Source organism: Cladophialophora psammophila (genome assembly GCF_000585535.1).
Source record: "Cladophialophora psammophila CBS 110553 chromosome Unknown aczJe-supercont1.29, whole genome shotgun sequence".
Classification (NCBI taxonomy): Eukaryota; Fungi; Ascomycota; class Eurotiomycetes; order Chaetothyriales; family Herpotrichiellaceae; genus Cladophialophora; species Cladophialophora psammophila.
The window spans coordinates 267,000-282,240 of record NW_006912950.1 but is presented as its reverse complement, the minus strand read 5'-3'; the positions used below and the strand labels follow the sequence as shown (position 1 = coordinate 282,240).

At 52.4% G+C, this 15,241-nt stretch overlaps 4 protein-coding genes across 4 annotated transcripts; 2 read left to right on the top strand and 2 right to left on the bottom strand.

Moving 5' to 3' along the window:
* Positions 1 to 957: 957 nt before the first annotated feature.
* On the top strand, positions 958 to 1,347 carry A1O5_11911 (uncharacterized protein; the record flags this gene model as incomplete). The annotated part of the gene is made up of 2 exons (XM_007752480.1): positions 958 to 1,203; positions 1,237 to 1,347. The coding sequence occupies exons 1-2, from the start codon at positions 1,027 to 1,029 to the stop codon at positions 1,345 to 1,347; spliced, it is 288 nt and encodes a 95-aa protein (XP_007750670.1). The 5' UTR covers positions 958 to 1,026.
* A 498-nt stretch (positions 1,348 to 1,845) lies between these two features.
* A1O5_11910 (uncharacterized protein) lies at positions 1,846 to 3,472 on the bottom strand (the record flags this gene model as incomplete). The annotated part of the gene is made up of 4 exons (XM_007752479.1): positions 1,846 to 2,686; positions 2,741 to 2,862; positions 2,911 to 3,209; positions 3,256 to 3,472. 4 exons carry the CDS (start codon positions 3,470 to 3,472, stop codon positions 1,846 to 1,848), a joined length of 1,479 nt encoding a protein of 492 aa, XP_007750669.1.
* A 2,327-nt stretch (positions 3,473 to 5,799) lies between these two features.
* On the bottom strand, positions 5,800 to 6,339 carry A1O5_11909 (uncharacterized protein; the record flags this gene model as incomplete). The annotated part of the gene is made up of 1 exon (XM_007752478.1): positions 5,800 to 6,339. One exon carries the CDS (start codon positions 6,337 to 6,339, stop codon positions 5,800 to 5,802), a length of 540 nt encoding a protein of 179 aa, XP_007750668.1.
* A 4,077-nt stretch (positions 6,340 to 10,416) lies between these two features.
* A1O5_11908 (uncharacterized protein) lies at positions 10,417 to 10,611 on the top strand (the record flags this gene model as incomplete). The annotated part of the gene is made up of 1 exon (XM_007752477.1): positions 10,417 to 10,611. One exon carries the CDS (start codon positions 10,417 to 10,419, stop codon positions 10,609 to 10,611), a length of 195 nt encoding a protein of 64 aa, XP_007750667.1.
* Between the last annotated feature and the right edge of the window lie 4,630 nt (positions 10,612 to 15,241).

Below are 15,241 nucleotides of genomic sequence, written 5' to 3'. Positions count from 1 at the left end.
AACCGTTGCTTCGCCCGTCTGATTGGTCATGCAGGCCACGTACTCGACGTGATGCACGGAGCAATTAGTTTGATACTTCCCACATCCCCGCTACGAGGTAAAGGAGGCACCGTCTTCAAGCAGCGCGCTAACTGAGAATGTATCTTTGCCGCACAGTAATGATGCTTCGCGCATGATGTGAGTGCTGGCCTGAATGATCCTACAACGGACGGCCTCTACCACACCGCAGTTCAGCGAGCCTCAAACTCCTCAGCAGCAGGGGGATTCGACCGACCAACGATGACCGTCAAACACAACTTTCCCTCTCTCACACATCCAAAATTCATGGGAGCTTTGGTTAACACTGGGGAGACCGCTTGGTAAAATGAGCTCCTCAGCACAAGCAGGTGGTACTCAGCCTCTGGGCCGCCTACTATCCCATTTCCTGCAGAGGTGATCTCGAATGATCCATTGAACGACAAATTCCACAAAAACCGATCCTGCATGCCAGGAACCTCCAGGACCACAATGCAGGCTAGTCGGAGCTATGGGACACCAATCAAAGCGACCTCTGGGACCGTGGGAAGCCGTCACCTGTACTCGTGGATTTTATCGAAAGGTAGGAGGGGCACATCTAACCCTGCCGCGCAGACCGGATGGGCAGAGATCGAAGGCGCTGGTGCAGGTATGTTGGGCCCTTCCACGAGACCCCGGTTGGAGATGTTGAGCCGAGTCGCATCAGGGTTGTGGCCGTGGCGATGATGTTGTCATGCTCGCCTTCCAGGGCTTGGACGCCTTCGGCCTCAAGAGCTACCTAACCTCCATTACATAGCCGTCGGCGGGGACTTTTTTAGGTCGGACTGGGAGAAAGAGTGCCAACGAGAAAAGGGTGCCTCTGAGGAGAGGTCTGATATAATTTAAGATGACATTGTGAGTTCCCTTCTCCTCCACATTCAAAGATTCACTGCAGCCAAACAAGGAAAGAAGCGGGCGGGTCTGGTTGTGTTGCTGAAACCCACGAAGTTCTTGTGTGCCCTCCCTCCCACAATGAAAAAAGAGTGGGCAGAAAAAATGGTCCACCTCCTAAGTCCTTCAAACATCCTAGTATGCGTAGAATTCCCACTATATAAAGACCCCAACGAGCAGAGTCCGCCTTGGGGGCTTCAGGGCTTGTACTGGAACTTATTAGGTGAGGGTGTTGACGGCATCCTTCATGAGTCTGGCGTGGCTGCTGGACAATGAAAAAGAGGAGAGGAGGCTGGTCACAGCAGACAGGGCTGGTGGAAGCGGTTGTTGTCCTATTCCCCGGAACGGACGTGCGAAGTCAGGGAGGGTACGGATATGGTGAGTATGTGGAGGTTGACCTAGGCCGTCCGCTTGCGTCCAGGGAAGAAATGAGGCGATCTGGTAAGATTCGCCGTCCGAATCCATAATTTCCTAGGGCGAATTTGCCGGCATGTGCTCTTTCAGGCGTGTCAGCAAACAGATCGGGTACCCAGATGCCAAAGCACACTTCTTGTGGCGCCATTGGGAACAGCATATCGGCCTTCCCCATAATAGCCAGCCGAGGCGGACAAAGGGGTGCATAGCAGCTCTCTTTCCGCAGATGCGAGGATACTAGGAATGCTGGCTCCGTCGTGTTGTGGAGCAGGAGGCCTGAAACAGACAGTCTTCTGGGCTTCGGAGAGAGTTCCATATGCTTCTCCTAATGAGGGAGTGTCAGCAAGCTCAGTATATGCTGAGGAGAGCCCCCTGACCGCACTATGCTGCCCATGTGGGACCAGGATCTGACCAGGCAATTCTGCAGCGCCGGCCAAGTGGAGCAGAATCTCGGGTTGAGATGCTCTGACCACAACCACCACAATATCACCCAGATTCGATGTGCGCAGAATATTTTTGAAGAGATATAATGCTCGCCAGCGGGCCAATCGAAGATCGTCTTCGAGAGCGCATGTTTTGAGATTGTTCCAGTAACGATCGCTGCTTCTGCCTTGCAATGCCACAGGCCCAGCATTGTTCCCATTCTGCTTGAAAGCGCTCGAACCACCAGAATTTGCGACAGATGACTGACACCTTCTTCCAGGAACGGGATGCGGGAAATGAATCCAGAACGTAATCAAAGAGAGCGTCCGCTTTTGGTACTGGCTTCGCAGATTGTGTGCGCCAGCTGATGACCAGGGAAAGCCAGATGATGACTTCGGAATCCGGCACAGAGGGATTATCGATACTTTTGACACTCTTGGTCAACGCGACGAGCGAGGCTGTATCGAAGATGTTGGTACGATTCTCTCCACTGAGATGCCGGACGGCGATGGCTAAGCCTAGGCAGATGACATGTTCCAAGCCGACTGGCAGCCCAGATCTTTTGAGATCAAGAAGAAGCATGATGGCGCTGCGGGAACATTCTCTGGGTTCGCAGAAGAGCCTGCAATATCTGTCTCTCGAATCTTGTGCTGGAGCTGAAGAAGAGACGGAGCCATTGACCAAGGGTGCCCACGACGCGACGGAAGCAAGTAGCTTAATGCATTGAACGCTCAGATGTCCGGAAAGGGCAGCTTCAGCAAGACCGATGGGAAGAGTAGCGACATCGCGGCAGATGTCGGGAGGAAATGGATGTCGGATGAATTCGATGCGGTTGTTAGGAATGGCAGTAGGGTCATCAGGACTTAGCTGAAGGTATTGACCCAATGCAATATAAAATTCAACCCTGCCCTCGGTGTTAGTGGACTATGACTTGCAGAATGCTTCAAAGAAGACTTACGTCGTCACTAAAGCTCGGATAGCGAGATGAGCAGGTGTAGTCCCGAGCCCACCACGTAGCGAAATGATTTGCCTGGCGCCCTTGAGATGAGATTTCAAAGACGTCAAGTCCCTGCGACACGACTTGGGAAAGGTTAGATGCATTGATACTCAGACGTTCCTTTGACTTACATCAGCAATCATGAGATGGGTGATTGAAATCAAGACACCATCGTCGAGATGGGCGGATGGTGAGGACAGTCGCTTCCGCAGAGAAAGGATGGCTTCGTTCTGCAATTTGAGCATCGTTCGGGACCGGTTGACATGAAAGGGATCACGGCGCCAGTCACGCAGACTTTGAGCCCCCACGAGGAGACATTTGAAGAGGTCAGGGTCCTGCATTGACATCGGGAAGACGACTGAGATTGCTGGATGTTCGACATCGGGAGTGACTTTCAGACATAGTTCTTCCTTGCGGAGAATGGAAATGTCTGCCATTGTCAATAGAATTCTTGCATGAAGAGTTGGTGATCTTACACTCGTCAACACTCTCTGTCGAGAGAGGTCCCGCTCCTGGCGGATACGATGCGAAAGCTTCACGTCGATGGGAGTCCAGTGGAGTGATAATGAGTTTCGCCTTATTCACGGATCTGCGAGATGTGCTGAGTGATTTGGTCTCGCTTTTCTCCTCTTCCCGGAAGCCATCTCGACTGCGGTTCTGAATGTCATGACCAATGAACTCGCGAGCTCCCATCAGGCTGAATAGGGCTGATTAGTTCATCAGAGACCGAGATGGTGGTGACGAGTTGCTATTCAAGACAAAGCCATGGGGTGGGAACGATCGTGAGATTAAAATTAACGGCTTATGTAGGATTTCGTCTTTGGTAAGACCGGAAACAAATTCTTATGAATTTGTGAATGCGTTGGTCAGTGGGACTGTGATGTATCTCAAATCCTAAGCAGAGCAGCAGAGAGAATAGGGGATAAAGAGCCAGAGGATTATCCTCGGTTATCGTTGCAGTTGACGGAACAGGGTGGTCGTGAAGCTGTGCGTCAAGGCAGAGGGGGGGGGGCTGGACAGGGATAAAAAGGGTTTGGGAATAATAGTTTTCTAGCACGCTCTTGACTGAAGCTCTAGGCCCTTGCTGCTGGTCGAAATTGCGCGTCGGCTATTTGTTTACGTGCGGGAAGAAGCTTTCAGCGAACGCTTCTCGAAGATCGCAGGATTCTTGTTTCTGTTGTTTTGCCCCTTGTTTGCCCTTCAGCCAATGAAATGAGCGCTGACGTTTCTGCATTTCGGGATTAGTTTTGGCGGAGATAGCCACCCTCGGTACCGAACGATCCAGGGGACAGAGTGTGAACCACTCCCTGGTATATTTATTAGTAAGGGACCTTGCGTGAAGGGTATAAACATAGGAACTTTTTCCGCCCTGCAGAATGATTTACAAGTCCTTGTATTCGTAGGGACTCGCATCGGGAGAATATCCAGGCTGAGAAGCCAAGAGCGATCACTGAAGACGTCGGTTCTCGCTTACCCAGCCAGTACCTTTCCGAGTGCCGGACTCACTTCGTTCATTTGTTTCAGGCAGGGCCCCGATGGAAACGATCCGGAGTTTCTCCGAGCAGCGGGCATTTGGCTACATGAGGTTGATCTATCCGGTTTGCATTGAATCATAAATACTCACCACCAAGTATCAAAGAAATCCGTGCTCTGCCGGGTATTAGGGGCGGAAATGATGATCTCCTGCAGCAGTGACCTTGCTTGATGTTTAAGCTTTGCTCGGGCAGTCCGGGGGATATGTCGATCCGGCATCTCGCCCGATGATTAGGAGCTTACAAAGTACTTGTTAGTATCGCAGCCTTGCCAGCAGTTCAGCAAGCTTTCTTCGACATGAAATCGCTTTTTGGATGTTTTACCTCCCTGAGGAGGATTATGTTCCAATATCAAAGCGTTGAGGAGTCTCAGCTATTTCTATAGCTCCTTTTTGATGTTGGGCCAACAATGCGGAACGTCACTCCTGCGCGGAACGGTGCAGAGGACTCGCGGAGTCCTCATCAGTAACCTAACTCTCTCTCTCTCTCCGGGACAGTTGGTTGCTCCGGGACAAGTTGGCTGTGTCAATAATGTGGCGACATATTGAGGATCTTATTTTTGAGTCGGTGCGACGGAGCAATAGTGACGACGCGGCTAGACTGGCAGGCTCTGAATTTCCAGGGTAAGAGGGTACAAGCGGCACCAGACAGTTATTGCTGGCCAACCGGAATGAGACGGCCGAGAGGTAGTTTTGAACTCTCAACCAGCATTGACTCTTCCTTTTTTTGGAGGGGGAGTGGTACCTTGATAGAGTGAGTGTTAACGCTCTCTCATCTTTGACCATTGGACGGAGTACTTGGCACTTACCTGGTACTTGGATCAGAGGTACCTCGTACTCTATGGACTCGGTACCAGTTCTGAGGGCAAGTGAAGTGAGAGTGAATTGTCTCAGGAACCTGGTGGAGTTGGTTGCGTGGCATGTGTGGCGGGAGGATGACGAAGTGGCTGAGAGGCTGAGATGCTGAGAGGACAAGGAGGCTTGGTGGTCTTGGCACATAAACGTCAGCCAGTGAGGAAAAAGTAGCCACACCCCTGCGTGACGCAACTGCACCTGGCGGGCCAAATCCTCATTGTTATCATCTCGATATGTCGAGCTGCTTTCTCTTGTTGGCTGCCTTTCGATCCAAACTGGGTCCCCTGCAAGGCTGTGACAGACTTTTCTTGGCTCATACCACGCGGCTTAACGCAACCAACGTGATGACGGTGGCTCATCCGTGCCTTCTCCACCACCTGTTGCCCCCCGCCGCTGTCAGAACGTCATCTTGAGCCGTAACCCAGTGTACATATATGATGGACCCCTAAGAAAGCGGTCTCCTCGGTCTGACTTTTCGTGACAACAACATCATTGAGTTGTAGTTCACTTCCGCCTCTCCAGACTCACCCAGATCCTCCGTTCATCGAGATACCTCCGCTGTGAGACATCGAGACATTTTCAATATGCATTTCTTCAAGCCTTTGATGTTGGCCTTTGCCGTCAGCGCTGCTGCTCAATCAGACCTTAGCTCGGCCATCAACTCAATCATTTCAATTGCCACCTCCGTCGCCAGCGAGGCGACTTCAGCTGCGGGTAGTGCTACGTCGGTCGCCGGCTCAGCCGTCACTTCGGCAGCATCACTTGCGTCATCTCTCGCCAGCAGTATCCCTACCGACGTCCAATCGCTCGTCTCCGTCGTCGAATCCGAGGCTTCTTCCATCTCAGCGGCCGCATCCTCCAAAGTCTCCAGTCTCTCATCCGTGGCAGCCACTGCTGGCCCCTCTGCACAGAGCAGCCTCTCAAGCGAAATCAGCAGTCTTCTGGCCAGTGCGAGCTCTGCAGAAAACAGCCTTGTGAACAGTGCCACCTCGGCAGCGTCCTCCTTTTTGACGTCGGCCTCCAACTCTGCTAGCAGCATTGCATCCTCTGCTTCATCAGCGGCGAGCAGTGCCTCTGCATCTGCAACCGGTGCAGCTGGCAACACCGCGAATGGATACGCTGTGCCGGCTGCGGGAGTGTTGGGTAGTCTTTTCTTGGGAATGGTCGCGCTCATGTGAATAAACCCTTTCGAGTGGTTGGCCAATACCGTTTCCTTTGACTCAGGCCCATCTACTCTGCATGGGGGACTTCGGCCTGCGGATAGACAAATTCTAATAGTGCAACGTTTGTATCTATTCAAACTTACCTTCGTCAAACTTTCTCTCACTCAAGACCCGTACCTAGAATGAATCAGGCATGTTTGTGAATGTCCACTTCAAGAATGTATAACGATGGACCAAACATGTGTCGGTTCGGTTAATTTGAAGGAGGTGTTAGGTGTCTCTAGTTTCAACTATAGGAAGTGAGCTTATGAGAAGGAAATGCGCCGCCCTCGCCACTGCTTCTGTTTCCTCCGCTTTACGATGCTTCTCAATGTCAAGCTAAGGGGCAATAACCTGAAAACATCTGATCCTTCGCTCGACAAATCGTGAGTGATAAGAAATGCATCTTATCCAAAGGGAGCAGCATGTCCAATCCCTGCAGTATTAGGTATAGATTGCAGCCGGACTGCAAACGCAGCCAACTGTGGGACATGCCTTTGCGAAAGCTCATGTGATCGGTGCGGACTGCAGTGACGACGGCGCCCATGAGGTTGGCAGCCGCTCGTCACAACTTACAGATGGTTTAGGCTCTCACAAATAAGAGATGGGGGGGCAATCCCCAGACCAACATCCCGCCCTCCACCCGCCTCACCTTCGCCTCAAAGTCAGCCATGTGGGAATATTCAGCAGGTCATCCCCATTAGGAGCCAGTGAACGAGAATGATGACCTCATATCGCAGCAGCGCCCAGGTAGTGGGAACAATGTCTAATATCCCGCAATTTCGCGGCTGTCCATGCACAGAGCCTTCTCCAGGGCGATGACCTTCGCTTGGGCCTTTGATCACACACCTCTCTAGCCACTGATAAGACTGACAGAGCTGAGACGCATGGTCACCGTCGGATGCGCCGGGACCTGTCGCGCCGAGCCTCTTCCAAGGAGAAGTCCTCTTGAAGTTCTTGTTCTTTACAATATCACAGAAAGTGGGTAGACAACCTCTTTTCGGCGACATTTGGCGCCTTCGTCGGGTGGTATTGGGCAGCGATTGGATGTACTATCGGACCCGACAAGCGCAAACTGACGGTGAAGATGCGACCGAGAAGGAGAAGCGACACACATCCCGAAATTGCCACCGAACAGCCTGCTCTAACGAAGGTGGGGCGTAAGTGCAAAGAGCAGCTGCATGCACCATGACGGCAGAGGAGCCTTGGAGATGCTGGTTGAGAACAGGCTGTGACTGAGTCGATGGTTCAGGGGGTGGCCGTCAGGAATGAGCTGGCTGGGAGGGTGTCGTTCAATGCTCGTGACATGCACTGGCGCTCTCTACCCGAGACCTGGAAGGGAAAGTGATAGCCTGAATGTCGATCCATGGTTCTGTAGTTCTGGTCATGGAGTCCAAGCCGAGGTCGATCTGCGCCCCGGTTGGGCACGAATTGACTTCATTGCTCTCTCATCTCCGTTGTAGTCCGAGCGGAAAGTACAAGGCACCATACGATAGCTCTTCTGGCCATATTGAATGAAACGCGTGTAAATTGTCGGGGTTGAACGCGTTTTCCAAGCACGCCCGTGATGGCTTTACCCACGCTAGTTTTTTTGTTTTTTTATTTTTTATTTTTTTGGGGGGTTTTGGTTTGGACGGTGTCATTCCACTGGCTGCGCCCAATCGAAACCCACCCTTGTCGGCCGCCTCACCTGGGAAAGAGATGTGCGAATATCGACGTCGAACACTGTCTAGCTGGGCGGAGCCTCTTCGAGACTTCTTCAACAGGCGACGATCTTGAAGCAAATGCCGCGGCGGGTCAGCATCCACAGTTGGGCTGCGAAAAAGGGTACCAATCTTTAGGAGAATCAAAGCGGGAGCAAGCAAAGTGCTGATTACGAGACTGTCTGAAGAGCCCAACGGGGAGTGGGTAGCCGTGGTCTGGGAGATAATTGAATCCTATGTTTAGGTCAGGGTAAAGCGGTATGGCACGAGTAAATTCTGAGATAAGATGACCGAATTGTTTGAGGAGACCGTGGCGCAGGGACAGGATAAAATGAGGCGCTCTCGTGTTATCAGTCGAACGGTTATGTACTCCGTAGAGACCGCATTGGGGGCACTTTGGTGCCTGGAGGTACGAGGTACTCGGTACAGCAAACATGGCTGACTTCTTTCAGTTTGTCACTGTTAATTTTCACCAGCTCGAAAAGAGGACCACATCCCTCAGGAACGTGGTGGTGGTTAACCGGAGTCCCATCATCGACAGGTTTGTTTCCGGCTCGTTTGAAGGCTTCGGTGGATGCGCCTGGAGGTGTTGTGCCGCAGTTGAAGCTGAGGCGCATTGGTTTCACAAAAAGGCGCCAATGCTGAGACGACTCGCTGTGATCGTCTGAGAAATTGCCCCTGAGAGTGGTGAGGGAGCGCTACGCAAAATGCGAGCAATCGAATCAGGAGGGTGACGGGGTACATAGAGTGCTCTCTCGTTCACAGTAGAGGCTGCAGGACTGCTGGGGACTGACAATGGGAGGGTGGCAAAAATCAAACCAAAGGGTCTTTGGACACGATAGGATGTGAAAAGTACAAGACACGATTCCCTTTCCTTTTTGCTGCAGCTGCTGCAGGAACGGGTGGTTTACGATAGGCTTGGAGAGAAGAATGATGAACAGCTGCAGGTTGGTTGTGGTGGGTTGAGTTCTGAGAGGCAAAGCAGGAGCCAAACAGAAGCCCCCGCCCAGCCGTAGTTGAACTAAACATGCATGAAGTAGGTACGAAGAGCCCCCGGAGACCACAAGTTCCCCCCTTTCCTTTCAACAGCGAACCTGCAAGCTTGTTCCCCCAGCCCTGCAGGTTACCTACCATAGCAGCCACCTAGTGTCTCCGCGCAACGTCACCCTCGCGGTCGGGGCTTAACGAGGGCGCGCCTCTGCCTCTGGCCACTGGGATAACGAATATGCCGCACCACGCAGCTCGCCTACCAATGCCTGCAGTGCGTACCGACACACTCCCTCGGGCGCCCGGGTTTGCCCCTTCTTGCTGCCCTTCCCAGAGTCCCAGTGCCCAGTGGATTGTCTCAATTTCCAGCCAAAGTCAATTGGGTTGGCTGCCCAATTAGTCCACATTCCCAGGGGGATTCCCACCACCTTGCACTTGGCTGTTGCCAATCTTTTGTGCCAACACGAATCCAATCCGAGCCCCAGTCACTCTCACGGCAGTGTGCGACTGCACCGCTCCATTGGGCGCTGGCCGCTGGCCTGTTTGATCAAAGTCCCCTTTCCACCTTTCCATGCCAACCCACAACCCACAACTCACAACCCGCAGCTCACAGCCCTGCCAACCTGTTTTCCGTTTCCAAAGCCTTCTGGTTTCCCATCCCATCCACATCTCCATCCCCCCTTTGGCTTCGTCGCCCTGGTGCGGATGCTGCCGTTTGTTTCTTTTCTTTCTGGTTACCCGGATCCCGAGTTCCCTGCTCCTCGTCATCTGAGTCACTGGCAACACGCCAGCAAGGCTTAGGATTTTCAGTTGCCTGATGCTAGGTCCCGATTTGGCATTCTGCCTGATGCCGACCCCATCCTCTCACCAGGCTTCAACATCCAAATAAGCCTGCACTGCTGATTCCTTCAATTGTGACTCTTCAGCTTTGCGCTGCCTTTGCTATAAAGCCGCTCCTAATTCCTCTTCAATCTCCCCTCTTCTTCCTGTCAATAGAATCCATCAGTCAGCACTCTGAAGCCACAGACAATCGCCCATCAAAAAACAAACTTCCCTCGACCCCTTTAGCAACATTCTTGGAACTCGCCCCCACCTCCATCAACTGTCACCACTTTTAGCAACCTTCGCCACGAGAGTCCCAATTCCCAGAGCGCGACCATCCTGCCAGACCCTTTTTAAATTCAAAACATCTTACCCAGGCTGTGAACCTGATCCTTGCACCTACTGTATAAATCCCAACGCATCTCCTCGCTGAGGTCTGCCTCCTGTCCATTGCCGCCCCTCCAGGCATCACCCCGCCCGCCAGAGAAAAGCACTCTGTCGCAGACACAATCCAACCCTCGGTCACCAACGGACAAGATGGCTCCTCAATACCATAGCTCATCTGGCTCCAGCAGCGCCGGTGAGAGAATCTACCACGATTCGCGAAGAGAACCTCGAGAGCGCAAAGAGCCTCGCAAACCCGTCAAACGTGAAGTCGTCGTCATTCACCACAACACCGTCACCCGTGACGAGACCAGATCCTCCGACATGAGCCACAACAGATGGAGGTGAGAGTCCAAGACACCACCAAGCATGGGGAAACGCAACGCCTGTACGAATCATACGGAACAACGGGAATTTGATACCAAGCGGAAGGAGTCCGGGACAATGGATGCTGCGAACGGGCACAAAAGGAGTTTGCTGGGTTCTTTGGGGGCGTTGATGCATCATCACTACTCGTGAAGAGCATTCGGGAAGACTGTCGCACAGAACATTTTCCTTTGTTATCGGTCAAGGATTGCTCTTCCGATGCATCTTTTGTACTAGTTTTCGAGGTCCTGGCTACTTTCCCAGACCTCCTGTCTCTGATTGTGGATCAGATGGGCAATGTCACCAATACTTCAGATAGAAATCCAAGGACGCGAGTCTTCTATGGACGCGGCGAAGTGGAAGAAGCATTATCATGGTCTGTCTATCTTTATCGATTGTCGTATCATACTATCGCCAGCCTATCGATAACAATGATGATCATCCACCTCGTTCCACGCCGCCACAGTCCTTTTGCCTTCCTCCTTTGCTTGTTCACTGCTGTATACAACCAACAACCCTGCGCTGGGCGCAGCACAAAGGGTTTCCTCCCGCCTCGTAACGTCTCCTTTCCATGTCGATCCCACCGCCCGAAAGCATTCGGTCGGAAGCATAAGTAAGTATGATCGTCATACAGAGCGTCCAATGGTGCCAACACTGGGTCGACCTCCCAATCAAGAGTGACGGGTGAGGCGGCGGCTTAGCTGCTTTTGTTTCTAGCTGCGGCGGGCTCTGTGGGCACTGGACACAGCCTAGAGAGTTCCATCCTGTCATCCTCGAGTCAGAATCGAGGTGGGCGGATGGTTCCCAATTTGATGGTTACACCCGTCCAGGCGGGCCACTGCCCACTGGAGTCTTGGGCAAAGCTCCTGCAATTTTGGATTCAGGGCCTACGGCACTTGTCCACTTACGCCTCACCAGCCTCAGGGCCCTAGCACCCCAGAGCAATGCGCAATGGGCATACTGTACCTACGGCAAGACGGGCACCCCCAATACTGCCCGTACTCCGAGGTGGGCGAGGTTTCCACGATGACCATTAGGCAGCTTTGCCGCTCCTGCTCCGAAATTTCCCTCCGAGCCGGTTCATGGTCCGGACCAAAAGGACTCAGGGCTCACTTGGCGGAACTTTTGTATCAGCAAGCCGCTTCTCACTCATGGTATCTCTCTTCTCGAGTATCGCAGCTGCGGCGAACACATCAGCACAGATGTCCAGACCGGAATGCCGCCGTGCATCCAACTGTGCAAACCTGTGCCTGTCTTGGCCTGTAAGTACCTCGTGAAAAGGTGGCAGTCCAAAGGGCCATGCATCTGGTCCCTTTTCGCTTCGATCAAAGTTCTTCCAATCCGTACCGTCCACCTGGCACCCGCTTTTGCTGCATGCCACGACGATGACCTGCCGCAGCTCTCTGCTCCTCGGTGGCTCCCGACTGCGAATAATACCCGTCGCAGATTACTTGCAGATGTTGCTAGTATGCTGAACTGTCCACTCCGAAGTACCATGCGTCAAAGCTCCCCGACTCGCTGACGACCAAAGGTCCCGTCCCCTCTCTGCCTTCTCAACTCTCATCGATTCGTCGCCCCTTGCAGCCCTTGTTGATGCTATTTACCTAACGACATGGAGATCAATGTCCCCCCATATCGGTTACTTACGGATAACACCAGATCTCCGAGCCTGGATCAGCTGCGCAGAATCGTGGAGAACCGTGGCGCGGTCAACCCAAATGGCAGTCCACGTGTCCCGGTCCTGCGATGTACTTTCTTTCCGCTGAGCCTCTTCTTGCGGTCAAAGGTACCCATCGAACGATGCGCCTCTGCTGCGATATCCCTGCATTCAAACACCTACACAGCTTGCAAAATTCACATGGCTCGACTCTCTTTTCTTTGTATTCTTGATGTTCTGCGCGAAACAGGAGTCGATGACGCCAGCCACAACGCTTTGAACATGCTCTGGGAAAGTCTTCGTACTAGATTACTGACGATAACTACTCGCCTGGCGGTCATCTTCTAGCGATTTTTGCAGGTACAATGCTATTCGATGGACGGTCTTGCCATTGCTGCGCTTAGGCCCGGCCGGCGTGCCAGTTACTAAGCATACAGATACTTGCAGACATAGCCTTCCTTCATGTCCTTCAGCTACTTGAGCATCCGGTTCCTCAAACGATAGGTCCCTCCAATCCAGCAGGCCAACACTTCCTTGGCCCCGAGACGAATTCTTAATGTTCACGACAAGATGAATCCGGCATCTGCCCCATACGGAAGAATCGGTGTCTAGGCTGGCCACGTCGAGATGGTTTGGTGGTCGAGATGGCTGCGGGGATGCCTTTGTTCACCCTCGAAGCATGTTGGTACAAATCTAGACGAGCTGTAAAGCGCAGACCGCGGCCCATGCGCTCAGTCCGCTATCTACTGCAGGGTCAAGGTACTCAAGCAGCGAACAGTGTAGGACGATACTGGGGAGACGCGAGGAACCTGTTCAGAAGTGCTCTACGTTACCCACTGCTCGTGCAACGCTTGTCCCATGGATGGCCGCCGATGAGTTCTCCAAGGCCACTGTCTTAAAAACAGAGATGCAGTCATGCCTCTGAGGAGACGTGATCCTCCTGATCAGTCTCAAAGAAGCATCCAGAAGAATGCCAGCTTTGTTGTTCCGGTTATGCCGTCATTTTCTCTGCCTGTGGATAGTTCGGAAGAATGTTCGACCGAATTGGAATGGCCAAGCTTTTTTACCAGTCTGGCTGTGTACTCGTCCGGAGTATTTTGTGGAAGTTGGTGTCAAATACTATCACGTTACTTCTCACACCAGATTCGTATGATGTCCAGCCAAATTTATTTGGCCTGGATGATGTCGCAGAGCATATTATGGCAACAAGAGACCATTCCAACTGGTACCATAACTGACAACGCCTTTAAGCTCCGGAATATTCCAAGCACTCTTAACGCAAACGTCTAATTACGCACTGGGGAGATACCCCCTGTGTACTTTTCTGCCCATCAAAAGAGTTGAGCGAAACCTGTTTCATCGAATTTTAAGAAAACCTCTTTGGAATACGTTGAACTACTGCCAGCAAGATGAGGTTTCTCTTCTTCTTGCCTCTTTTTTTGGGACTCGTTAATGGAGACGACCATGCCTCCACTGCTACATCAACACATCATCCAGACACCGTGCACACGTCGACCACGCTCACTTCCCCCATCGGCTACAGTTTCAGTAATGGCATGATGACAACAGCAAGATCATCTTCAACCGGGGTAGTCTGCCGACCGCTCGGCTCGACGGATTCGCGCAGCCTGACGGCCTTCTGCCCCATCCTGTCTGCGCACCACACGCACACGGGTATGATGGGCGGCAGCGGCATGATGGGATCCGAGTATGAGTGCCCGAACTACGACGGGAGCAATTTTCACTACACGATGAACATGATGGGCTCTGATCCCATGTGCTGCACCTATTCCGCAACGCTTACCCGTGTCGGATCCTCCGTTGGCTGTTGCCCCTGCGGTTCCATATGCACGGGGACTGTCCCCGGAACTCAGAACTGGTACACTGCAGCTGGTACGATTCAAAATAAAATTTCCTCCCCCCCTTTTCGTCTCCTCCAATGACCCCTCCTGTTCAGTTCACGTTCGAGCATTTTGTATGGAAGGGGCGGCGTCGCTTTCAAGGTTCGTAACCCTAGCTAACATTGGAGAAAATTCTAGGACAAGTTGTGCTCACCACGGGCTCTGTCCCGGGCACCGTGACTGTCACAGCCACTCCCGTCGGATCAGGAGGTTCCTCGCTGCACGGGAGTGCTGCCTGTCTGAATCTGCCACTTGTCGTTGGCAGCCTTGTCCTTGCTGTCTTAATGGGCAACGAACTCTTCTTCTGAAGGCTAAATGGGCTTGACGTCCGCGTATGCGGGCGTTCCTCCGCTCAAACCTCCTTCCAGCTTCAAGCCGGTGGTGTGGCAACATGATAGTTGATGGACTGCTCTGCTCGTTCTCTGGTGCCGGCTAGACTATCCTCAAGAAGTGTTGATGGAGAGTTGTTTTTTTTTTCTTTTTTTTCCAATTGTGTCGACTTGCTGTTGGAGACCCAAAGGGAACTTTGTAAGATTAGCAACTCGACGACAGACGATTATCTAATTACATCCAAATTTGGGTCGTGGTCGCAGCCAATGACACAATACCGAGTAGAATTGGGCTGGAGAATCTGCCAAGATAGCCAAGATAGCCAAGACATCTAGGTCAGGTGGCAACGGACTACCGTAGCCGACCTTCGCCGTTAAGTTTGCAGCGACCTTTTTCTCCCTACTGGTATGGTATTTAGGTATGAGATCAATCGTGCCGAACTCTCCAACTATCTCGATGTTTCCGTCTACGTCCTAGCACGCCTGCTGCTTTTTGGCTACAGAAGCATTAATTAATTAGCGAGGGTATTGACCTCTTCCGTCTCGGATAAGGGAAGTCGAAGCCCTCTGGTCCTCCTGCAGGAAGACGCATCCATCCTTTTCCTTCCTCGTGGGAAGCTTGGCAGGTACAGGTGAGGGGGAGGGACGCCTTGTTTCACAAATGCTAGGGTTTTGAACTGGTAGTGCTGATGTCGCCGTTCGTCTCAATCTGCTAGAGAAGCTCC